The sequence below is a fragment of the Lasioglossum baleicum genome, chromosome 12 (genome assembly GCF_051020765.1).
Source record: "Lasioglossum baleicum chromosome 12, iyLasBale1, whole genome shotgun sequence".
Classification (NCBI taxonomy): Eukaryota; Metazoa; Arthropoda; class Insecta; order Hymenoptera; family Halictidae; genus Lasioglossum; species Lasioglossum baleicum.
Window position 1 is genome coordinate 9,425,379 of NC_134940.1, and position 23,080 is coordinate 9,448,458.

The 23,080-nt window shown below is 39.8% G+C and overlaps 7 protein-coding genes across 15 annotated transcripts in view; 3 read left to right on the top strand and 4 right to left on the bottom strand.

Moving 5' to 3' along the window:
• Positions 1-1,451, bottom strand: part of LOC143214537 (dynein axonemal heavy chain 7-like) — an 18,752-nt gene extending 17,301 nt beyond the window's left edge. The window contains exons 1-3 of the mRNA XM_076435728.1: positions 1,059-1,451; positions 647-920; positions 106-409 (exon numbers count right to left, since the gene is read on the bottom strand). Of these exons, the coding sequence (XP_076291843.1) occupies positions 106-409; positions 647-912 (570 nt within the window). The 5' untranslated portion in view covers positions 913-920; positions 1,059-1,451. The remainder of the gene's footprint in view (positions 1-105; positions 410-646; positions 921-1,058) is intronic.
• Mefts (elongation factor Ts, mitochondrial) lies at positions 891-2,864 on the top strand. Of its 2 annotated transcripts, none has more exons than XM_076435752.1 (4): positions 891-1,143; positions 1,571-1,726; positions 1,797-2,325; positions 2,397-2,864. In XM_076435752.1, exons 2-4 carry the CDS (start codon positions 1,571-1,573, stop codon positions 2,627-2,629), a joined length of 918 nt encoding a protein of 305 aa, XP_076291867.1. In that variant the 5' UTR covers positions 891-1,143; the 3' UTR covers positions 2,630-2,864. The 2 variants fall into 2 exon arrangements, with proteins under 2 accessions (XP_076291867.1, XP_076291866.1); XM_076435751.1 differs by having other exon boundaries at positions 892-1,192.
• Positions 1,964-9,807, bottom strand: LOC143214551 (uncharacterized). 2 transcript variants are annotated; one of them, XM_076435759.1, is made up of 5 exons: positions 7,912-9,807; positions 5,525-7,824; positions 5,341-5,444; positions 3,238-3,462; positions 1,964-3,181 (listed from the first exon to the last, which is right to left on the bottom strand). In XM_076435759.1, exons 2-5 carry the CDS (start codon positions 5,559-5,561, stop codon positions 3,029-3,031), a joined length of 519 nt encoding a protein of 172 aa, XP_076291874.1. In that variant the 5' UTR covers positions 5,562-7,824; positions 7,912-9,807; the 3' UTR covers positions 1,964-3,028. The 2 variants fall into 2 exon arrangements, with proteins under 2 accessions (XP_076291874.1, XP_076291873.1); XM_076435758.1 differs by having other exon boundaries at positions 5,525-9,807.
• On the top strand, positions 3,104-16,314 carry Qua (villin like protein quail). 6 transcript variants are annotated; one of them, XM_076435736.1, is made up of 9 exons: positions 3,104-3,483; positions 12,276-12,368; positions 12,805-12,921; positions 13,490-13,830; positions 14,024-14,792; positions 14,857-15,043; positions 15,121-15,369; positions 15,444-15,740; positions 15,811-16,314. In XM_076435736.1, exons 3-9 carry the CDS (start codon positions 12,838-12,840, stop codon positions 16,158-16,160), a joined length of 2,277 nt encoding a protein of 758 aa, XP_076291851.1. In that variant the 5' UTR covers positions 3,104-3,483; positions 12,276-12,368; positions 12,805-12,837; the 3' UTR covers positions 16,161-16,314. The 6 variants fall into 6 exon arrangements, with proteins under 6 accessions (XP_076291851.1, XP_076291850.1, XP_076291847.1 ...); XM_076435735.1 differs by lacking the exon at positions 3,104-3,483 and adding an exon at positions 7,030-7,191; XM_076435732.1 differs by lacking the exon at positions 3,104-3,483 and adding an exon at positions 8,756-11,726.
• Positions 16,235-17,684, bottom strand: Prosbeta2 (Proteasome beta2 subunit). The gene is made up of 4 exons (XM_076435755.1): positions 17,526-17,684; positions 17,106-17,285; positions 16,725-17,040; positions 16,235-16,643 (listed from the first exon to the last, which is right to left on the bottom strand). Exons 1-4 carry the CDS (start codon positions 17,585-17,587, stop codon positions 16,368-16,370), a joined length of 834 nt encoding a protein of 277 aa, XP_076291870.1. The 5' UTR covers positions 17,588-17,684; the 3' UTR covers positions 16,235-16,367.
• On the bottom strand, positions 17,526-20,703 carry Cdc6 (Cell division cycle 6). Its single transcript, XM_076435737.1, has 4 exons — positions 19,831-20,703; positions 18,785-19,723; positions 18,501-18,712; positions 17,526-18,419 (listed from the first exon to the last, which is right to left on the bottom strand). The coding sequence occupies exons 1-4, from the start codon at positions 20,111-20,113 to the stop codon at positions 18,186-18,188; spliced, it is 1,668 nt and encodes a 555-aa protein (XP_076291852.1). The 5' UTR covers positions 20,114-20,703; the 3' UTR covers positions 17,526-18,185.
• Rsfs312 (ribosomal silencing factor RsfS-like protein, 312) lies at positions 20,703-22,813 on the top strand. Of its 2 annotated transcripts, none has more exons than XM_076435756.1 (5): positions 20,703-20,844; positions 21,170-21,255; positions 21,424-22,156; positions 22,223-22,483; positions 22,564-22,813. In XM_076435756.1, the coding sequence occupies exons 3-5, from the start codon at positions 21,826-21,828 to the stop codon at positions 22,758-22,760; spliced, it is 789 nt and encodes a 262-aa protein (XP_076291871.1). In that variant the 5' UTR covers positions 20,703-20,844; positions 21,170-21,255; positions 21,424-21,825; the 3' UTR covers positions 22,761-22,813. The 2 variants fall into 2 exon arrangements, with proteins under 2 accessions (XP_076291871.1, XP_076291872.1); XM_076435757.1 differs by having other exon boundaries at positions 22,592-22,813.
• The last annotated feature ends 267 nt before the right edge of the window (positions 22,814-23,080 follow it).

Genomic DNA, 23,080 nt, shown 5'->3' on the forward strand with positions numbered 1-23,080 from the left:
TGCTATTGTAAACTCATATTCCGAAATCAATTAATTTTATTGTATTCATCGCTCAAAATGTACTTGAGAAAAACGTTCTATATAGAGTATTGATCATGCATCCACCTCCTGCAACTGTTCCTGAAGAGGATCCCGCAGCGCAAACTCCAATATCGCTTTCTTAATATTCGTAGTGTATGTGTCTCTGATCTCGAACAGTAGATCCTCGGTACAATGGTAGAATTGATCGCGCAAACCGAACGGAACCAAATGTAATATGTTCTCAAGAACGTCATTGTGTATTTGGGCCGTATGAAATGTGTCCACCCCGTTGGCAATATAATTATAATACCGATTTATGTCCGCATCCGAGCTTAAGTCTATGTCCAACTTCGATAATTCAGGTTTCACCACCAAACCCACCACGAATCTACAAGGAAATTTCTCTTTAATTAAACTGAGCCAAGTAATCGTGTAATCGGTGTGCAATTTTTTCAAGATAAAATTTATAGTCTTGCAATTTATGCAGAATTTTTTAAAAGACTGACCATCGATAACAAAATTCTGTTTGTAATATATTTGCAATGTAGAACGATGTAAATTGTGTCGATAAAAAATAAAGGTTCTCAAGTGCATCACGCTGTATGAGAAATTAATGATTGTTGACCTGCGGAAGTTCACAGTTTTTAATCGATTATCGGCGTAAGTCTCCTGCGATCTCAATAGTTTTCGTGCATCCTCCTTCCTTCTGCATCTACGGCAATTTTTAAAAAATTCCTCGGGCAGAGAATACAATGGTTCAATCTTCGAATCGACCAATTTGCTTATTTTCGCGCTAGTTTTCGCGCGCTTTCTTTTAATCGACCGGCCCGGAAGCCCTTCGCAAGATGTGACTTCCTCGCAATCGCATTCCATGTTGAATCCGAGATCCATGGAAGGCCCTAGTAAAAATGAAATTTCTGTTACATCTAAAAGAAGATCCACAAGCGATGTGAACGTATGTTGACAGATGAAAATTTCCTTGAAATGTTCAACTTAAAATCGATTACAAGTCATGAATCAATGACTAAACAACTTACGAGTTTCAATCGAAAGTTATCCACCTCCTCTACTACTTTGCGGTCGAATTTTCTACCGTCACAGAAGGCGCCACTTTCGGAATAGGTATTGGTTTATCAATTGTTACAAGGATTGGTTTTAAACTGTTTTCACGGTAAGTATAGAGATAAAGAATCGTTTCTTCGGTGTAATCAAAGTTTCGAGTGAAAAACGATTGTGCAGTATGTTTGTTAGCCGTCAACAGAAGAATCTTAGCCACATGCGTTTGCCATCGTTAAATCGCAAATACATTGACACTAGCCACAATTGTCTGCAGTTTCTAGGCAACGAAATTAATCGATTCGCAGAAAATGTGTGGTATTTCTTAATCTAATGCTCTTTCCGTGGAACTGACATTTTACTATCAGTTAGATTTAAGATACTGTTCAAAGTGGTGGTCGAACATTTTTAGGTTAGGTCTCCCCACGGTATTTGAACAAAACAGTCAGTATTTATTTCTATATAAAATGACAGAACCTGTGGCATGTTTCAGATGATTCCACGTCAGCTGTTTCGTTCGATACACGCAAATTATCTGCTCTGCTATTCTTCCAAGAAAACTTTATTATCAAAGTTGCGTAAGAAAACTGGCTACACGTTTGTAAACTGTAAGAAAGCGTTAGAACTACATGATAATGACTTGGAAAAAGTAAGAAGCTTCAATTTAATGCTATTAATGATTATTTGCATAATATGTTAACAATTATTAAATGTTATAGGCTGAGGAATGGCTGAAGGAACAAGCGCAGACGCAAGGTTGGTCTCAAGCAGTCAAATTACAATCTAGAGCAACTACTCAAGGATTAATAGCAGTGGTTACCAACAATAATTATGGAGCACTCGTCGAGATCAACTGCGAGACGGACTTTGTTGCGAGGAATAAAAAATTCCTTGAGCTAGCAGAGATCACGCTGTCTACTGTATTAAAGCATGGAATGACAATCGAATCGCCTTTGCCTGTATCGAAAACTGTGCTCTTCACAGATTGTATTAATTCTTTGCCAGTTGGCGATGGCAAGAACCTTGGCGATCATTCTGCTCTAACCATTGGAAGCGTTGGAGAAAACATTAATATAAGAAGGGCATTATGCATAAATGTCCAACCAGATGTACATCTCTATGGCTGCACTCACCCCACACCCATCAATCCAGTGCCAACATCGTTTGGACGATACGGTGCCCTAGTGGCTTTAAAATCCAAACAAAAATGTGCCACTCTGGGCTTGCAGCTTTGTCAGCATATTATTGGTAATTATACTTGCTCTGAATTTATATAAAACTATTTCATATGTTTTCTATAATATATTCCTCAATATTAGGAATGAACCCAACCAAAATTGGAGACCCACACGTCGATGAACCACACTGCGATGTGGAAGAAGAATCAGTCATGCTGTACCAAGAATTTCTGCTCGACTCCGCTATGTCTGTGCAACAGCTATTGCAAAATAAAGAGGCAGAGATTGTAGACTTCTCACGATTCGAAGTGGGTGAAGAGGTCGAATCAGAAACACAGAAACAACCGTTGGACTCCCTAGAAACATGTGGTTGAAACAGAGAACAATTCCGAACCGATAGGAAAAGACCGATTATAAACTTCATTATTGTATCAACTTTCTTCGTACTTTGACAAAAACGTATCGTTACTTTGTCCAGATAAAAGTAAAACATGCAAGCACGTTAATATTTCATTGTTTATTTTTGTTACAGATAAAATTCTATAACTGTTGCGATTCGTTATTAGCCTTAACACGAAATAATAAATTGAGAAAGTGATAGAAAGAAAAGGGATCTAATATATATATATGTCAATAATGGACTTTTACTTATCATCTAATGCAGGGTACATACGTATAAAAATAGATTCGATTTAAAATAACAATGTGAGAGCAATAAATACAACGGTCTAAATGCAAACAACCTTGCATCCAAAATTCTAGGATCGGTCAGATTATTCTTTCTCTTCAGTATTGTTGCTCGTTCCGCACGTGGTAGCAGCTATAAGCTCGTTTCTTTTTCGCATGAGTCTGACCGATTTCCAAAGCCACATTCGCGAATCCTTTTTCCAGTAAGTAGCGATATCCTCTGGTGAATACCTAACGCCCTGAAAATTTAACAACAACTTAGCGCAATGCGCATCTGAATAGTTGGATATCGTACTTGGAAGTATAATATATCAGGAGGATGAAGAACTTGTCGACAGCAAAGCCCGTCTCTGGCATTCATGCTGCACAATTCTTGTTCAGTGTCGTCAGAAGGGTCCGTCTGAGCATCGCTCGATCGCCTAAGCGGTATCTCATTCCTGGCTTCGATTTCTACGTCTATTTCCAAACGATCCAGGACCGATGTGAAGCTCTTTGATTCCTTACATTTGCCGAGATTCGCCTGTTTGCAGAATAATTCAGGGTGAGTCACCTAACTCTGCCACCTTCCATTATTTTCATTAAAATATATAGAGGTCGCCCGACTTTTCTCTGGTACATATGATAATATTTAAACTAACTGTATCACCTTGAGTTACTTGTAAACTGTCTGTTATTAACAAATGTTACAAACAACAAGAAATGGCAAACCTGTTACCAGAAAGATTTGCCAAAAACTCAATTCAAGCTATGACTGAACACCTCACTTACGAATGAAACCAGATTAATTATGGTAATGAAAAAAAACCTGTCCCAGACCAGATAATAGAATCCTACAACATCTGAAAGATATCTGCCCATTTCACTTACCAATAATATATGCAACATACTGGAAAAAATGGCAACCTTGGACTCCAATGAACATTAAAGGACAATAACATAATATACCTACTGCAAAGTAGATTTATAAAATACTACCATGGACTCTCTATACCATACACATAATGGGGTTCCTCGAGGCAGTTAACAATATTCTATATGAAATACCCTTACCAATCAGAACCTACCTGTTCACAGACGACTTAACCATTCTATAGAGATACCAAAACTTTCACAACATACACTCGAACGCGCACTCGACATATAACAAATGGTCAACTAAAAAATAACATTAAATTCTCCGAAAGAAAAATGAAATACACTTCTCTTGAATACACACCTCATCGTCATCCCAACTAAAACTCGGAAACTGAGAATCAGGAATTGTATCCTCAAGAGAATATTTAGTTGCAACAGTCGGCAAAAAATTAAATGGACACATCCACGTTGCAAGCCTTAAAAATAATCTCAACACTCGTCTACATAACTTCGAAATGCTATTAACTAGTAATTGGGGACCAGATAGAACCGTATTAATTATCCGCTGATAATCCATCGCGTGATCCACGTGCGACTATGGCTCAATTATTCACGTCGCAGAAATCAAATTTATCCTTTTAAAAAACCTGGATTCCGTACATAATGCCGGCATGAGAATAGCAACTGGAGCTTTTAAAATTTGTCGCATCTTCGGTACCTTTCGGTGTTGCATACTTTTCACTAACGGATCACGCGTGCGCTGTATAATGTACTGTTGTGTACTGTTTATAGCAGATCTTGACATTGAATATTTTCAAATACGTGTAAACTGTAAACACGTCCGCAGCGCTCGCAGGAACCAATTTCTGAGACGTGTATACGCGTCCATGGCACCGAAAGGGTGGCCCTCAAAAGTATTCGGTAAAAAATTTTATAAACAGAACATGCAACGTTTGATTTTGCCGGAGATCAAATAATATAGAAATAATTAGTTATTTTTTTGTAAACAATTTATGGAGGCTGAATTAGGTGACTCGCTTTAATAGTCTCGTTTCCAGGATGGCAAGGGTGCGGGACGCGCCTTCTCATTTCTCGATAATGCATGCGATGGGGTTTTCCAATAATCAAAAGCGCTAGATAAAAGATTAATTTAGGTCGCAGTTGCCCACAAAAGTCTTATTTTACCGAATAATGCAAACTACGCTTCGTAAATGTAAAAATAGGATTTTTTAGGGCGATTGCGGCCTAGATTGATCTTTTATCCAGCGCGTTTGACTACTACTGAAAAACCCCATTATCGAGAAATGAGAAGGCGCATCCCGCACCCTTGCAATCCTGGAAACAAGTCTACCCCTTTGATAATCTAGTATATTATTAATTTATATAAATTCGTAGGAGGATTAAGTTATGGTTAAAAAATGAGAAGGCGCATTCCGCACCCTTGCAATCCTGGAAACGAGTCTACCCCCTTAATAATCTGGTACATTTATTAATTTATATAAATTCGTGGGAGGATTAAGTTGAGGTTAAAAATGATTGAAACCTGCACTCCTTGGGAACACACGTTGCATCCTATAGCGCCGGACAGGCTCATGTCGCTCTTGTTCTTGGACAAAACATTTTTCTCGTCCCACGTAAAATTTTCAACTATTCGTGAAACAAAACATGTAACTTCATCGTCGATTGATACGATAATGATTGTTAGTACACGGGAAACAGCTACTAACCACTCGAATTATCGGATTCATCGTTTCTCCAGTCCATCGGCTTTTCCCTGGACCATGTAAAACTACCATAAAAAATAAAAGTTTCTTGTATCTGTCAGAGTCAGCTGACAGACACTGATCCTGTTCCTCTTCGTGCGGAGAAACAACGTCCTCGAGCTATGTTCGAATAAATGAACGGCTTTCGTGGAACTGTTCACGTATCTTCATATACCAGGTGGCATCGAAACATGCGCCTTAATTTACCAACACATTATCTACCGACGATTATTATAGAATTTTTGAGTCTTTTTTTCTTTGGATACTCTTCGGAAGTATGTTAGAACTAACATAAGTTAAAACGTTTCGTTGTAGAGTGGAAATGCTCAATCACTTGTTATCTGCTCCAATTCGCGGTGTTCCCTGGTGCAGGACTAACAACTGTATTAATTTGGCAGAGCCCAGCTAATTAACTATCACAGGAAGCAGCAAAGCATTTAGGTCTTAGAATAGAATTTAAATATCCTGCTATGTTGCAGAACAGGCATAAGCACGAATGTGTATTACGGCTGTATGCCCTGCACTCCTCGGGGCAAATAACATTAAGGAGAGAAAAACTTTCAATCTTCAGGTGGCAGAAGACTATTTATCTTACTGTCTCACTGTAAATTACCCTGAGAATGCATGTTGTTCTGTTCGGAGCAAAGATAATGCCCCACAGGGCAATCAGTGTTCACGCTTGGACTCGAAAAATCTGGCTCTGAAGATCGCAATATCTGAAATCTTTTTGGTTTAAACAATTCTTCTCGGACTCTAATCTCTTTGATTTGAAATTATGAAATGATCGCCGGCAAATCATGTACCTCAGAGTGCTCCAAGTGAGCGTAACTCAGAAAAAAAGAATTCCAGCCGACAGAAGCTCGCAGTAGTTCAGCCTGGTAGTCACAGACTTGGCCAATGAATCAAATAAAACCGTAACGACGCGACGCGGCGGTAAAACCGACCGCGTCGTCAGACGTTTAGTGCTCGAAACCGGGACGAATTGTTTTCCTCAGGGATCAGGAAGAGTAGTTGATTCGCGAAATACCTCGTGCTCGCATATTACACGCCGAAAGGCGCCAGAAGCGAGTCTCTCCGAAGGCAACGCACTTAATCTTCCTTGCGCGGTGCCTAGGAGACCGTAATCTCGATCGTTACATCGGCATCCGTTATTCGAGCGAAGACAACCGACGGCGACGACGAGGAACAGCTGGAAAGAAGGAGGAAGAGGAGAGTAAAAAGGGGGGAAAAAGGAACAGGAGCATGGAGTGGATAGGGAAGCGTCGTTGGATAATGTTAGAAAGGTACAGGAACAGAACAGAACAGGTGCGCTCGAGCGAGATGCGTGTACAACACCATAGAACCGATGCCCGCATGGCTCTCGCCGCTCGTATTCACGAGGTACCCGTTGGTCACGGGTGGCCGGCCCGGGTTCCGGGCCCACTTCCGGACGAGTCCGCACCGGTACGGTTTCTTTTTAGTCAGGAACGCATCGTATCAGTTGTGTTCGCGTACAGTTAGACGGTGTTGCTTCGTGCCGAACGCCTTCTCCTGCTCCTTCGCGCATATCGCCCACGGAATCGTTCCCGCGCCGCTTCTAAATGACGTGAAGGGATCAACGGGGGATAAACACCATGGATTTCTCGAGACGGGTGAGTTCCACTGCGAGGAACCCCTGGGAAACGTCCAGGAGTCGCTACGAGATCCATCAATTCGATTGTCGTCCTGATGTCCTGAACTCTTCGTTGCTCTTTCATCGAGCAATGAAAGAGCTTTACATATTATTTTATTCTGTATGTGTGCAATTAAGCAGACCTGTGGTAAAGGTCCAGAGACGAGGAAACGATCCATCGATCCGTTGTCGGTCCAATATTCTGTATCCTTCGTTGTTCTTTCATCAAGAGCATGTATGCAATTCGTGTCAAGGGTACTCGGTACTTTCGTCGTTGTAGATGTTCTAAGTTTCTCCTGTAGATTTCTATGAGCTGTGTTATGTCTTCCACCGGTTCCTCAGTTTTTGTTCGTCGCCAAGTTGTCGGATTCAATCGTGTCGAGGTATTTTTATCAGTCGGAAACGCTTGTTAAGTGGTCGACAGAGTTGCCAATTATATTAAGTTTCGTTACGCAGCACTTTTGAGACCTTGTCCACCCCCGTCGTCGAGATTTCGTTTCTGTCTTCGAGGGTATGATATTGATTTCCATTTACGTGGTCATCGTTCTGTCGGAGAGTCTTGCAACGCCATGTCTCTCCTTCTTGTGATTCATCGTGCCTACAAAGTCACTCTCTGGAAACGAATAATTAGATGTTATCCGTTTTTCCATGATAAAGAGACACCGAAACGCATACGCGTCTGCAATTCACCTCGACTTACTATGCCGGTCTATCAAACGCGGAATAGGACGAAGGCTGGCATCTACACTTCTACACTAAATGCATAAAATCCACCGTCTGGTAACAGGAAAGCTATAAAGCGTGTGATATTATTCAGCGTACGGTATTCAATGATTCCGCTACCGTGAAGTTCGTTCATTTTACATTTCTCAATACCGTCGATGCAGTATTCTTAACCAGTGACCCCCTTGACAACAGACGAAATTATTGAATATTACAACCAGACTTTCTAAAGTTAGCAAATCGACGCGACGCGCGGCTCGTCCGATTGTCTTCGTCTTAGGGGTTCCCCCGATTCGACCACATTTTCGTGTAATCAATACTGATCAACACTAAATCTACCGAGCTTTAATTTGCGCGGTTCATAATATAATATATCTACTCTACAAAACATCTCTGTATTCCAATAATTGTGAAATAAAAAATCTGGAACCGGACATTTGACCGGTGCTGGTAGGTTTAGTGATAACTAGACTGCGGATCTTTATGAAAAATAAAAATTGTCTGCATCGATTGCAAGAAATAGAAACTAAATTGAACGTTGTTTCATCCCTTAACGATTCTAATAGAGGAGAAATCATATATTAACGTCTTCAATTTTTTCAACATTTTCAATTTTCCTATAAATGCATAAAGATCCCCAGTCTGGCGGTAACATTCATATTTTCAGGCAGTATATAAAAGCTTCTTTATAATTTTCAAAGACCCCTCAGATGTTTGGACAAACGAATGTAAATCTGCAACCCGGGGTAAATGCTCGGGACCAGACGGGGAACGTATCGCGTGTAGAACTCCCCGAGGTCGAACGGTCGCAAATTTTCACCTCCCCGCGAAACGGTTCGCGGAAGATCGGCGTGGACGAGCAAGTGGGCGTGCAGCAAGTGCAGTCACCGCTTCCTGCCGCAAATGATCGTCGCGAACCACGCTCGAGCAGCACGTGTGCACGCGTATCGTTCGCGACACGCATACAATTTCACGAGAGCGTGTTCGAACGCTGGGCGTGGGCATGAATGGGCGCGTGTGATACGCGTCCGCGAAAACAATGAGGATCGCGAGCCCGCCGCGCTTTACTGCACTTTGCTGCACCCACACGGCCCGCGACCAAGCCGAAGTTAATACCCTGTTGCGTCACCGACGCTGAAATATTTCTACACGAGACAACGGGCAACGGAGCAACCGGCAAACTGGGAAAGCGTGGAGCAATTAGCGAGTCATTCGTCAAGTGGAAACCTCAGGTCGGAACGAGACAGTCACGCGAGCAGAAAAAGTAGGGAAGAAACGAGTCGAGACACTCGCGGAGAATGCTAATGCCATTTTGTAGCATCGTTGCAAGCGTCTCGCAGTCCAACACACCGATCGATTTTTCCGATCTTTACCGATCAATAAAAATGAAGATTTTCACCCTTCTCGATGCGAAGTGTTTCGTCTTTTTTATTTCAGAACTAGTTGCATTATACATATAGGGTTGAAGTGCGGATAATGTATGTATGTGTGTGTACTAACAGGCAACCCTATGTACAGAGTGTTCGGTAACTAGTGGTACAAGCGAAAATAGGGTGATTCTACATGAAAAAATAAGTCGAAAGTATAGAATAAAATTTTTTCATATTAGAGTGATCACGTCTCGTTACAACGGATCTCACTGTAGATCATTGTCTCGATTGAAATTTATGTTGATAAACACTTCTAGTGTCACGGAAATGTTTATTTTATCTATCATCGAACTATCTTACCTTTACCGCTAAACACTATAATGCGATCCGTTATAACGAGACATGATCAAATGCAGGCGACATTCACAGTCGATTTTCTCGAAAACAAAGCCTCACATGAAAAAATTTTATTCTATACTTTCGACCTATTTTTTCATGCAGAATCACCCTCTTTTCGCTTGTACCACCAGTTACCGAACACCCTGTATAACTAAATTCATAAAAACAGAGAATCATAAATAACAGAAGAATTGTAAAATTACGATCGCCAACGAATTACAAAAAGAAGGCAGATCGAAACGAGCGCCGACGACAAACACGTCTGTCGTTAACATTTGATTATCCATACGTTAATAAACCCGCTTTTCCTTACGGCTTTTCCTTATAAATAATTCAATTATATTCCCATATGTAGCTTTACTAGCCTATGTAGAACAACTGAGAAATGCTACAATTGTTGTTACGTACCGTGAAATTGCAGCATTACTGATTGACGTAATGTAAAGCAGTAAAATAAGCAACTATTAGTGCAGAAGTTAATATCAGTTATAAAGAACTTCCACGATGTATGAACAAATTCTTACATATTCGCTTACAGCGTCGCAGCTAACGCGACCATTTTATAGCGTCGTTACGGAGACCTTGCACAGCATATGGCCCCAATCGATCGGTTTTTTTTCTAGCGGTAAAAGTAGGAGTGCTAAATCAGATTTCTGAACTGAAATGGTCAGAACATTATTCAAAGAATTATTGCATCGTGTCGCGAATAACTTCTCCGACAGACATGAACAAATTCAAAAAGGATGATGATTCAGCCCAATTAAAAATGTTACAGGATACTATAAGACATTTCCGGGCCGAAAGATTTGGCATCCGGGAATTTGTAATTCAATGTGTCGTTAATGAGAGCATTTCGGAGATCCTTTGTCGAACCCAATTACATATACATGCAGAAACTCGAGCGCGAATTCATTTAAACCGTGCCACCGTGCCGACGCGCGTACACGGTTGCACATTTTTACGGATACGAAAACAATATATGCTCGTTTCTCCGTAACACTTACTCCGACATCCTGTTACAAGGAAACATCGTCAGCCGTGAAGCTAACACGGCAATTAATTTCTGATAAGACGGTGATTCTTTCCAGAATTGTGTTCTCACACGTACGATCGTGGCTCAGTTAGAAAGGAATGTAGGTACATGCCATGTGGGTGTGTTTTAGAGTGTGATACGCACAGAACAATGGGACTTTTCCAGCGAAATTGTAGTATGTCGCACGCACTGTACAAAAGCTTATCTCGCTTTTATATCGTCTGATTTCACAATAAAAAATGATCTGTTTCGGAAAAATGACATTCTTATGTGTTTGCATTTCGTTCAGCACAATAAAAAGACTTTCTGACGACATTGAATATGATCATACATATTCTTGAACGTAACGAAAGAAAATGTGATCCACTTCCGCGTTCTCTTTAGTGGATAGAATAGCACAATTCAATATTACAAGTTACAGTCGATTGCCCCTGAATGAAATCTATGCGAAAGCAATGTTTTATTCAGTTTCAAAGTGGCGAACCAATTGCCACGTAGTGTTATATCTAAAATATTCTTCATATGGAAATTTAATTTCAAAACGTGATGATTCAGCAACTATCGTTAACAGTCTCTAACTAGAAATAAAAATTTGCATAGGCGTTAAACAATTAGTCGAGTGTCGTGAAGGGACGGACCCAGACGAACCCCGGCGAGAGCTCTGAATCATAGGATCGTGGATCACTAAGTCCTCCGGAGGACCTCGCTCTCGCGAGTTCCCATACCCTAGTTTTCTGCGAGCGAGCGCGGTGTGCGAGCACTGATCGCGTTTCTCCGTTGCGAAATTCATGCGCGCGCGATCGTGCCGCGAGGCTAGGCACGATCAGAAAGGATCGAACCGGTGTTCGTTCAATTTAAAACGTAAAATCGATCGAGACCCGCTAGCTACAGTGTTCCCACCGGAAATCATCCGTGATAAAGGCGAGGATCGAGAGGACCGTCAGCTCCGGACGACAAATGTCGGAATTATCGTCGAGGATCGAGGAGTCGGTGCGTAATTTCTGACAAACTGTGGGGAGAAAACAGATAAACGCAAGAGGGAAAGCGTGAGAAGAAGGGCGATTTCCGGTGATCCTGGCAACGGCAATCGCACTCGACTCTTTTGAAAATCGAGGAGAACCGTTCTTTTGCCGGTCCTTCTCTCGCTAGCGTCGCGTCGACTGAAATGTACCGTTCCACGCCGAGAATAATCGGCCATGTAATTTCGTTAATTGATCTTCCCCCCCCCCCCCCCCCCCGCCCGCCGATTGTTCTGGATTTTTGCCCGATATCGCGCCTCTTAATTGGAGTTTTACGCCGGAAACTGGCAAATTGGTCTACGTATTAAAGCCCCGGAATTAAAGTTCTTGATAATAACGATACGGTTCGGCTTTTACGAGTGCATAAAGGGAGGAGAGTGGTATATAAAGCCCGCGGAAGTTCGCGGGAAGCTTAATTGAAATAAGGAAAGCACTCAACGCGGCGTCGTCGCTCGCGAGTGAACAACAAGCATCAAGGATCTCGATGATTTTCTTAGAGGATTCTCTTGATTTCACACAGGACGACAGGAGCTGCCGTTCCGACGACTCCAATGGCGATATCTTCAAGAACGTTCCGAAGAACAGCACCACGTTCCGAGTTTGGAAAATCGAGGTAATCTTCTCTACTTTTCTACTTTGCTGTTCTCCTCGATCTTCAATTTGAAACAGTAGGAAGAACGAACATTTTCACCGCGCGAGAACGTATTATAATAAAAACTTACATAGACTCGAGGAGAACAGCAGAGTTTAAAATATTGTGCAGGACGATTCGTTATTAATGGCATGACCGTTCCTAGTCGAATTATAAAGTGAAACTGTGAGACTTTTTACAGTAATTTTCTCAGGGAATTGTTCACCTTGTTTCTTCATTAAAAAAAAGGAACGTTGTCTCATCCTCATCCCCTCGTCGGTCGTTCCAAGAATAACGAACCACCCTGTATACGGGAATCGCGTGAGTTTAATACACTGCATCGGCTGTTCGAGGGATTAAGAAACACAACGAGTGAAAGTGTGAAATACGAAATTACATTTTAATGCCGGTGCAACAGGGATTACGGGTCGCAGCCGTCACCGGAAGTAATATGGGATATTTCCTCTCGGAGCTGGCATACATTATCTATGCGGTGTCGCCGAAGGACGGTCCGCTCCCTTATCCTGGCATGCCGGTAATTAGTCTTTATTATCGATGCTTCTATTGTTACCGCTTCCTTTATTTCACAATCTACTCTGCCATTCTTGAAAAAAGTGAAAGAAACCTGTGAATTCTTCGCAATACAAAAAAGGATGTTACGCATTTTTTTCACTCATTATGAACTAATTTATCCGCCATTTACTTCCGTCTTTTGGCCTAATACTTTATTAAGTAATATAAGACTTTCTCTTATTACTAGAAAAAGGATCTTTACGCAAAATAAAAATTTTCTACCTGAATTGCAGCAAACTGGAGTGACATAGAAATTCATTTTCTTCCTTAACATGTCTAGTAGGTTGAAAATGATATAATAGTATGTATCTTTAAATTCTTCTAATATTTTTGCGGTCTTAAATTGCACCTATTCATTTTGTCATAAATGCATAAAATCTACTTATTACCTTAGCAGGTGTATGTAAAAAGATTGACAAGTAACAGTGTCCTACATTCTCTCACTTTTTGCTATACTTGCTACCGTACTTTAGAACACCGGGTACAGTATTCGAACGAGTCAATCCTCATCGTGAAAATTATTCAAACAGGTTAAGGACCTGAAATCGGGCCCGGTAGTCCGTGTCATTCATTTCTGGATTGGATCCGCGTGCGACTCGACGATTTCCGGTGCAGCCGCCCTCCGAGCTGCAGAACTCGACTCTCAGATATCCGCCACGATTCTTCTGAGAGAGGCGCAAGGCCGTGAAAGTCCGAGGTTTTTAGCGTACTTCCGGCAGAGTCTTGTCGTCGAGAAGTTCCATTTCGAGACACCATCTTGCAGTCTGCACAGAGTCACCGGAGTAGCAAATCCTCTTTTAACGGAGCTCGAAAAGGTCCACTGGGACCAGTTCAGCTCGCGCGACGTGATTCTGGTGGACGTTCTATTCAAGTACGTTCCAAATAAATTTGAAGGAACTTTCCATCCAATAATCACTCTTCAACGAGTGATACTAGACTGCGAATCTTCATGCGACATAAACATCTTCCTTTAGCACATTAAAAAATGACTAAAAACTTGGATAGACAAATTCTCGTTATTTTTATAAAATAATCTAAATAGTATTAATATGATATCTTTTTAGAATCAGGGGCGTCATCTTCCTCTGGCTAGGATCCTTAGCCGATCCCTTGCACAAACGACACGCGGTGACCATCCTGGAGACGAAGAAGGAAAACAACAACGGCAGAGTCGTCATCGTTGAAGATGGTTACGAGCAAACTCTGGTCGACGATGACAGACACCTGTTTGCGAGCATTTTGGACCCGTCTACCAGGGTGGTTCGTCCAGATCGTCCTCACAGAGTGAACACCCCAGCTCCAGTCAAGCTGTACAGGTGCAGCGAACAGTCTGGCAAATACAAAGTAGCGGAGCTGAAGTCTGGACCCATTCTGCGGTCTGATCTAACGTCTGAATCGGTTTACCTGATTGATCGTGGCGAGGCCGGTGTGTGGGCATGGGTCGGACACAACGTCAACGCTAGGGAAAAACTAGAAGCTGTCCGCAACGCGCGTGGATTTGTCAAGAAGAAGAACTACAGCAACGGCGTGTCCGTTGGGAGAACAATTGAAACTTACGAGCCGACAGAGATGAAGACTCTTGTCAGAGGCTGGGGACCTTCGAAGGCTAGACCACTTTCCCTACCGCCCAGCTTTGAACCTGACTACATGAACGAAAGACCCAGAATGGCTGCCGAATGCCAATTGGTTGACGATGGATCTGGTGAAAAGACTCTTTGGAGAGTGACTCAAAAAGAAGGAACGGTCCTGATCGAGGACAAAGGCATTTACTATGCAGAAGCCTGCTATGTGATGTGCTACAAGTATGGGCAGGGCCGCAGGAGCAAATGTATAGTACGTAATCGATGTTTACATCATTTAATTTTATAATACCAGAATTTAACTGGCAACGTTGTAGGTTTACTGCTGGGAAGGAGTTCATTCTGTAAAGGTAGACCGAGAAGCTGCTTTAGAAGCCGCTTGTCGTCTATCAGAGGATAACTCTGCACAGCTGGTGAAAGCCTGTCAGGGTAGAGAGCCACCTCATCTCCTTCAGATATACGATGGAAAATTAAAGATACTAGCTGGAAGACACCGGGATTCTCGTTAGTAACATTTCTGAACTTTTGCTACTCTCCTGTTTCGCCACTACAACCTTGCTATTTAATTATTTTGCTTGCAGCGCCGGAGAAATACCTTGTCAGAGTATTCGGGTCTACACCTTATTCGTCGAAAGCGGTTGAACGTCCTTTGAGATCTAGCAGCCTCGATTCTAGCGGAGTTTTTATCCTGTTCTCGGATATGCCTGTAGTGTGGTGCGGTGGCAAGAGTACAGGCGACGCTCGACAAGCGTCCCGACGCCTAGCGCCCAGAAATGCGCTCCTGATGATTGAAAATAAAGAAGACAATGATTTCTGGGAAGAACTCGGAGGTAAAACGATAACTAGAATTATGGGATAATCATCTTTGTATGCGCGAATGTTGAAATACAATGATACCTTTCAGGAAAAGGTACTTATGGCACAGAGACCGTCGACGTCAGAGAGGAACTTGAGAAACACTTATATCAGTGCGTGACGGAAGGAGACACATTCGTCGGTGAAGAGGTTCTTGGATTTGGACAAAGCTGCCTGCTTCCGGAAGCGATTTGGCTGCTGGACGCTGGAAATGTAATATGGATCTGCATTGGAAAGTATTCGACGCCTAAGTCGTTAAGAGAATGTGTGCACGATGCTATGGTGTTTTTATACACTCATCCAACTAGTCGAGATAGAAATACTACAATTTCTGTGATCAAGCAAGGTACGATAACTCGCTCTTTCACGAAGAATATTCGTGAATTTCTATTAACTGTTCGTCCTGTTTGTTTCAGGTGCGGAGCCTTCAACGTTCATTGGACTGTTTGACAATTGGAATTACAATTTATTACGGGACTACAAATCATTTGAAACGTTCTATACGCTTTCGCAAGATAAAGAACCATTGACGAAGATACAGACGTCTTCGAAATCATCGAGCGAGTTCGATAATTACGTGAAATATCCGTTTTCTGTTTTGAAAAGTGATCCAGAAAATTTACCATCCGGCGTTGACGTAGCTCGCAAAGAGATGCATCTTACTTTCGATAATTTTATCGCCGTTTTCAAAATGGAACCGAACGAGTTCGTAAAACTACCACCCTGGAAGAGGCAAAGACTGAAGCAATCCGCAGGCCTCTTTTAACTCGTAGATCTCTGCCGCCGTTATTATAATAAAGTTTGTACGATAGTCATTATAAAATAATCAAAATATAAAAATATGTATACACCTTGTATTTTATTGTTTGGAAACTAAATTTATTAATGAAAAGAATATAAGACCAAAGGTTTTTGCTGTTTAAAAAATTTGCATATCATCTCAGCTTATACTTAGAAGTACCTAATGCACATTTCAAGATGAAGTATCCATTGTTTCCTCGGGAAGTCTACGAATAATTTCTTCCTCGATAATTATAGGATGTATTGTTTTGTTGAGTATAGCAGTGGTGCCCCGTTTGTATCGATAGGATATTGAACGTTCTCCCTTTACATTGGCGACATCATAGGGCCGCAAATAATCAACGGAACCTTTCCGTATGACACACAGATCGACATTGGAACCAGAAGCCAAATCGTTGAACACACCAGCACGAATTGCATCTGCTACAAGTTCTTTAGCCTCCTCTTCCTAAAATCAACATTCAATGCGAATACATTATTTAATAATCAGATATAAGTGTAGTCACGTGAGAAAATTTGTTGTCCTTACTTCCATATTAGGTTTCCATCGACTTTCAAATACAGACATCGCAGCTAATGACCCACTACCCATAGTGGTATACATATGCGTGTCCGTTGACCCATGAGGATAAATGCAGTATAAGTGTGGACCATCTAAGTCGCAACCTCCTAATACTAAAGCTGCTCCAATGTGGCCTTGATAACGAAACAGTAATTGTTTGATCAACACATTAGCAGTGCAAACAGGTACCATGCGACCTGTATTCAAACGATGCAATTCCAACTGGCTGGATATCATCTGAGTTGTCATCTCAGTGTCTGCAGCGGTTCCTGCACCACAGCAACTACGAAGGAAGAATTAATGAATCAGTTATTGTATAAAATTTTAACCGTTTCATGTGAAACTTACTATATATTTTCGGCAAGATAATGAATCTTGGAGCAATTTTTATCAGCTACTATGGTGTCATCTGTTGCTCTCGTATCACCACCAAGGACCACTCCATCCTTGTAAACCACCCCTGCAATTGTTGTTCCTGTTTTAACAGCCTTAGGTGGTTTGAATCCTTTCTTGATCAGAAAATTATTTCTGTAATAATATGAAACTAGATTAAACATGTAATTCTTGTAATTTTCATAGTATTATAATTTTCTCATCGAATTTGCTACTGTAGTTTATTTGGAAAAGTAATTATTATTTAAAAAATGACACAGCACTATTAACCTATGATAGGTTATGTATACCGGAATATTACCTTCCATCTTTATGATGATACGCATTATTAATATAATTTTTTATTTTAGGATAGACTGTGCAACGATAAATTACCTTTGACCAAGTTCAAATGAAAATCCTGGTGCAGGAATTTCTGGAGCAAGTAACGAAGACATTGTTGAATCTTTACACAACTTTACACTCTAGCTAAATAGACACAATCAACAAGAGAAGAGCACCGTCATGAGAAACGGTTTCTTAAATGTTAACGCTCGCCAGAAGATGGCAGTGTTACCTATTATACAGGGTGATTCAATGTTGTACGCAGAATACTGTAATATTCAGTCTTATATTTTCAATCTTCTATATATGACAATTATCTAAAATAACTTATTTTCTATTAGTAGTACCCTGAAAAGTTTAAAATGAATTATATGTTGCATTTAACACTACTTTGGAATGGATACTAGTATAGTATATTAAATAATAGTATATTAAAAGATAGCGTGCTTCGTTTCAATACAAAAATGATATACAAATTAAAACGGTGCGACAAAACCTTGAATAGTGCTTTCATATTACACAAACTGTTGCAAACAATAAATTTAGAGGAAGTATTATAACATGCCGGTCTCTATGTATATGTACATTATTATAAAAGTGGGTGTATCGTTTAGCTAAAAAAATATGTAGCGCCTTCTGACGCTCGATAAAGTTTAAAAACATTAACAGTCAGCCTAACAAATGACATATATGAATTTCATATGAACACATTTATAAACAAGAGACATCGCTAATGATCTCTGCCATCATATTTTTGTCTTGCAAAGCTGCGTCCAATTCTTCTTGGTCCCATTCCAAATTGACTTTCGATAAACGGGGTTCCTTTTTCGTCGTCAATTTCAAGATGCCTCTCGTTTCTATCAACGAACACAAACTTACAAATTCGGAACTGTCGACAGCGTGAATATTTCGTTTTTTGCAGACCTTTTTGTAAACTTCATGCAACTACAACAAAATTGCAATTATGTAAGTTATAATACAATATTTGGTCAGAAATCCGTTAATTTTCGCATTATTACAACATACCCGTCCTACGGTTACATCCTTATTCCGCCCCTTATTTAAAATAAGCAGAAGAGAACACAATAGCAACTTTTGTTGCAAGGGAAACGTGCTTTCTTCCTTCTCTATATTTTGAGATCCTCCATAAACTCCATTTAAGACTGTAACAACTTCCCTCAAGTCGACTGGTTTGTCTGCAGCAGGCTGCTGTTTTTTGGGGCTGCCTGTATTTATTTCTGTAACAAAAATATATCGTTTTAGTCGCTATTCTAATACAATTCCTTTTTAGAATAATCAGAACAACATACCATTGTTGTTCGTGGGTTGTAAAACTTGTACTAATTTCTGCGATTCCGCAAGCTCTATTACTCTTCTACTTATATCTAAAGCTCTCCTAATGTCTCCAGAAACGGCAGCAACTTTTCCAGCTAACATTTGCACTGCATTTCCAGTAAAGAGATCCGATACTTTGGCTTCGTTTAACCTCTCAGTTATTATGTTAGATATTTGTTGTTTGGTGTACGGTGGAAAATGCATTAACTTAGGTTTTAGCTCGCATCTAGCCTGTAATCTCGGCAATATCCTATCCGTCAAGTCCAAAGCATTAGCAATGCCGACAAGAAGTAACTTTGAATTCTTGATCAATGGCCATTCGAAAATAGAATATAAAACAGATTGATTCTTGCTCTCTAGCTGGTCCAATTCGTCCAAGATCAACAGCAACATTTTATGCTTGGAAATTAAATATTTCTCAATAGCTGCTTTACTACTTTTCCCAGTCTTTCCAACAGGTAGGCCCAACTCCTGTACAATTTTTCCATAAATTGTCACAGCAGACTTCATGGTTGTACAATTCACATAAACCACTTTAAAGTTCGATTTAAACTCAGGCCTCAGCATAAGTTTCGATAGACACGCAGTCTTTCCAGTTCCCGGAGGCCCTGAGATGTACAACGACGTAGACATTTCATTTTTTAAATGCTCCTCCATAAGTTCTTGCAACTGAGTCAATTGAGATTCTCTGCCAGGTAATGTTTCAGGTACTGAGCTATGCAAAGCTTTACGAGCACTGCGATACTTTTCTGAACCGAATAATTTTTTAGGAATTAACTTGTCCTCTTTATCCGGTGAGGAAATTAAATGCAATTTATCTAAAAGTGTAGAAGGTGTAGAGGGTGTTGAGGGACACGTAACTTGTTCTGTTTTCTCTACCCTTTTTTGTTTCGGGGGCGAGGAGCCATGATCTTCTGAAATAAGAAAGAAAATTTTTGTCACATATTGTATTAATAGAAAATTCGTATTTCTTTTTTATTTATTTTACGTCGTGTATTAATAATAAATCCGAGTTACATACTGTCAGACTCGCTGGATTTTCGGACACGTCGGGGAGTACTGACGGCTGTGCATTTCCCACCGACTTTCACGTTATTTTTCACCAACAAATTCTCCAGGTCTGAATCCGAATCCGATTCACTGCTGCTGAAGGTAATCACCTTTTTCACTGTTGGCGTGTATTTATACGAAGTTTCTCTAGCAGTCGCGTTGGTAAAATCTTGTTTTACCGCGTCATTTTTAGTCCCATAAAACGAACACTTCTTCCGTATACTGAACGGAATCGTTGTCTGGATACTTTTCATTATAACGAGATTTATCTTCGAGCCAATCAAATTCTTATTTCCCTGTCTTTTAACACAAACCCTTTGACATCTCTTTCACAGTAGTCCGATGCCCGAGGTTAATACAACGACGAGTTTTGCTTAAAATTTAACGATTTAATAATTACATTCGAATACACCTACGATATCACAGTTATCAATGTTACTTCTTCAAATTGAGCTGTAAATATTGCAGCTTACGTGTTGAATACTGCTGAGAAAATACGTTTGTATTTACACGCGTAACAAATGTAAATATTTAGTGTGATGATAGTTTTCGCGGGAAGGTGCTTTAAACGCGGGAAATCGAAAATACGTGAACACGAATCAGCAAGCATTTACTTTCGCGCGTAAAACGTCGTATTTCAAAAATTTCAAGGTTTATATAAAAGTGACTGCAATGAAAGAAGTAATGTATAAGTATTATCCACTGTTATAAGGAGAATGATTGAACGTTGTAATTACTTCGCTGTAAATACCTAAAATTTATTAAATTAATATATAAAGTTCAAGCCTGTGCGCAAAACTCCTGGCGCCCCCTGAAAGCGAACATATAAACTATAGTGAACGACGTTTCCGGAGTTGCAACGAAACCAGCGTTCCTCTTCCATATTGGTATTAGAAGCCGAAGGAGACGGCGGAATCGAAGTCCGCAAAAATCGAGATAATCTAGAGTGATCTAGAAATCTCGTAAATTTAGAATGAGAGCGAAGGTAAGATTATATTAATATTTTCTTGTTTATTCTAATATTTTTCGCAGTAAATCAGTAATTATCTGTTTTTCGGGAAATTGAACTTATGTTGTTTTCGGCTACGATATGCGTGGTTGCTTGACACAATGTTGTAGCCGCAATGTTTCCTGTTGTAACGATCTTATTTTAGTAGCATTATTAAGACTTTTTAAAGCGTTTAATTCGTGTGCTATCCATGTATTATACAATTCTTTTGCTTCATCTTTTACTACAAAAAGTACTTCGATATCGCGAATGGTGTCTCTTGACGAAGTGAGGTTAAGTAAAATTTCTTGTTAATTTTTAGTGGCGTAAGAAGAGGATGCGCAGGCTAAAGCGTAAAAGGAGGAAGATGCGTGCGAGGTCCAAGTAAATTTTGTACACACGTTCTCTGTAAGTATACATTACATTTTTCACAGATTTAATCATGTACGATGCTAATCCTTCTACAGTTTGGCTAATTCAAAATGAATGTGGCAATGTACCTCAAAGATATTTTGCATTAGACACAAAATTTCTGTATGGCTATTAGTTATTAAGTTTACCGATTATTCATTTCAGCTGTACAATTCCAACACCAGTTCCGACACAACCAAGTTTGATCAACCTGAATGGGGATACAGCAGCAGTTTGACACACACTTTTATTGTACCAACACAGAGAGTTCTGTTTTATTATGTACGCGTCTTGTACGGCTAAATAAACTTCTTAAAATACATAAAAACTCTCCTCTTACTAAATACCCTATCATTCGCTAGAATTTAATGCTAACAATTAATTGAGAGGAACTCTCAAGATTCCGTACACGTTTCATAGATGTTATTCGAGTTACTTGTAGTTCATATTTACGTGCGTATAACAATTACTAAAATATAAATAGTATACATACAGCGTTAGTGAAGATCTAAAATCTAAATAAATACACGTGATTGTAAACATAACCTTGTTTATAACGTGTGCAAGATGCGGGGACGGTTACAGTCGAGTCTATTACAAACAAGAAAATTGTTTTATGAATATTTTAAACCTCGTGTAAATAATGTAATTACATATTCTCAGTTGAAACAGGTTCGACAGTTTTCAGTAAAAAGTGACAAAGAATTGAAAAACATTGAAAATGTGGAAAGTAATTCAGGTAACCTATCCGGCTCATTCAGTAGCACTTACAAAGTTTTCGATGACAAAGATGCAGAAATTATATTCGATGTCAGCGAGAAAGAGGAAACTATTCAATTGGAAGATTTACAAGCTGAAGAAGAATTTCATGACCCTTACGTGGGAATCAACTTGGAACGTAAGTTAAAATAGAGTGTAAAGAATAAAAGATTTGAATGAAAAGCATAAATAAAATATTTCTTAGGTGGAGTCACTGGAGTATTTGAAATAGAAGATTTAGTATCTTTGTTACAAAGGGAAAATGCAAAAAATATCTTTGTGACAGTGGTTCCTCCTGAATTGTCGTATGTTAATTACATGGTCATAGTCACAGGGAAATCGTACAAACATATGATAGCCCTGGCTACTTTTGTACGTAAAGTGTATAAATTAAAAAGGTACGAAACAGATGCAATACCGAAGATTGAAGGAGAAAAGTCGAAGGATTGGATAGCTCTAGATCTAGGTATATATATATTTTCTTGTAATATCTTATACATCTATGAAGTAATTTAAAAAGTAATATTTACATTGCTTATCTTACAGGCAATATTGCATTACACATTTTCTCCAGGTCGGCAAGAGCATTATATGACTTGGAAACATTATGGGCTGTTGGTCGTGAATATGATAACAAGAGTAGAGAAACTGGTAACGATGATATTATGGAACAATTTAATAAATTTTTGGCTGATATGGATCCCATTGATGAAGATGATACCATAAAGAATAAGAAGAAATAGAATTATGTTAATACTTCATTGTGTCATTTTAAATACATTAGTATGCAAAATAATTTGATGAATTTTTATTTCTATTGTCTAGTATACACAATCTATTCGGAACTGTATTGTACCTGCTTACACTATGAATTACCTATAAGAAGAAAAATTGAGGACAATTGTAGGACATTTTAATTAAAAAGGACTTTTAATTTTAAATTGTATTTTGGACATGTATGTGTACATTTGTTGTTTACAAAATGAATGAGGATCGAGGTTTCCCGTACACGCACACGTATATATATACGTATATATATATGTATATATATATATACTCCCAT

Coding starts and splice junctions, on each gene's coding strand:
- Mefts (XM_076435752.1), top strand. CDS start 1,571: ATGATTCCACGTCAGCTGTTTCGTTCGATACACGCAAATTATCTGCTC. Junction 1,727..1,796: donor ATGATAATGACTTGGAAAAA/GTAAGAAGCTTC, acceptor TAAATGTTATAG/GCTGAGGAATGGCTGAAGGA. Junction 2,326..2,396: donor GCTTTGTCAGCATATTATTG/GTAATTATACTT, acceptor CCTCAATATTAG/GAATGAACCCAACCAAAATT.
- LOC143214551 (XM_076435759.1), bottom strand. CDS start 5,561: ATGGACTGGAGAAACGATGAATCCGATAATTCGAGTG. Junction 5,445..5,524: donor TGAATCCGATAATTCGAGTG/GTTAGTAGCTGT, acceptor TTTCACGAATAG/TTGAAAATTTTACGTGGGAC. Junction 3,463..5,340: donor TGTGTTCCCAAGGAGTGCAG/GTTTCAATCATT, acceptor TTCTGCAAACAG/GCGAATCTCGGCAAATGTAA.
- Qua (XM_076435731.1), top strand. CDS start 12,240: ATGATTTTCTTAGAGGATTCTCTTGATTTCACACAGGACGACAGGAGC. Junction 15,370..15,443: donor TTTCTGGGAAGAACTCGGAG/GTAAAACGATAA, acceptor GATACCTTTCAG/GAAAAGGTACTTATGGCACA. Junction 15,741..15,810: donor AATTTCTGTGATCAAGCAAG/GTACGATAACTC, acceptor TGTTTGTTTCAG/GTGCGGAGCCTTCAACGTTC.
- Prosbeta2 (XM_076435755.1), bottom strand. CDS start 17,587: ATGTCTTCGTTACTTGCTCCAGAAATTCCTGCACCAGGATTTTCATTT. Junction 17,286..17,525: donor TCATTTGAACTTGGTCAAAG/GTAATTTATCGT, acceptor ATATTATTACAG/AAATAATTTTCTGATCAAGA. Junction 17,041..17,105: donor TATCTTGCCGAAAATATATA/GTAAGTTTCACA, acceptor CTTCCTTCGTAG/TTGCTGTGGTGCAGGAACCG.
- Cdc6 (XM_076435737.1), bottom strand. CDS start 20,113: ATGAAAAGTATCCAGACAACGATTCCGTTCAGTATACGGAAGAAGTGT. Junction 19,724..19,830: donor AAAATCCAGCGAGTCTGACA/GTATGTAACTCG, acceptor TTCTTATTTCAG/AAGATCATGGCTCCTCGCCC. Junction 18,713..18,784: donor ACAACCCACGAACAACAATG/GTATGTTGTTCT, acceptor TTTTTGTTACAG/AAATAAATACAGGCAGCCCC.
- Rsfs312 (XM_076435756.1), top strand. CDS start 21,826: ATGCGGGGACGGTTACAGTCGAGTCTATTACAAACAAGAAAATTGTTT. Junction 22,157..22,222: donor CGTGGGAATCAACTTGGAAC/GTAAGTTAAAAT, acceptor AATATTTCTTAG/GTGGAGTCACTGGAGTATTT. Junction 22,484..22,563: donor TTGGATAGCTCTAGATCTAG/GTATATATATAT, acceptor CTTATCTTACAG/GCAATATTGCATTACACATT.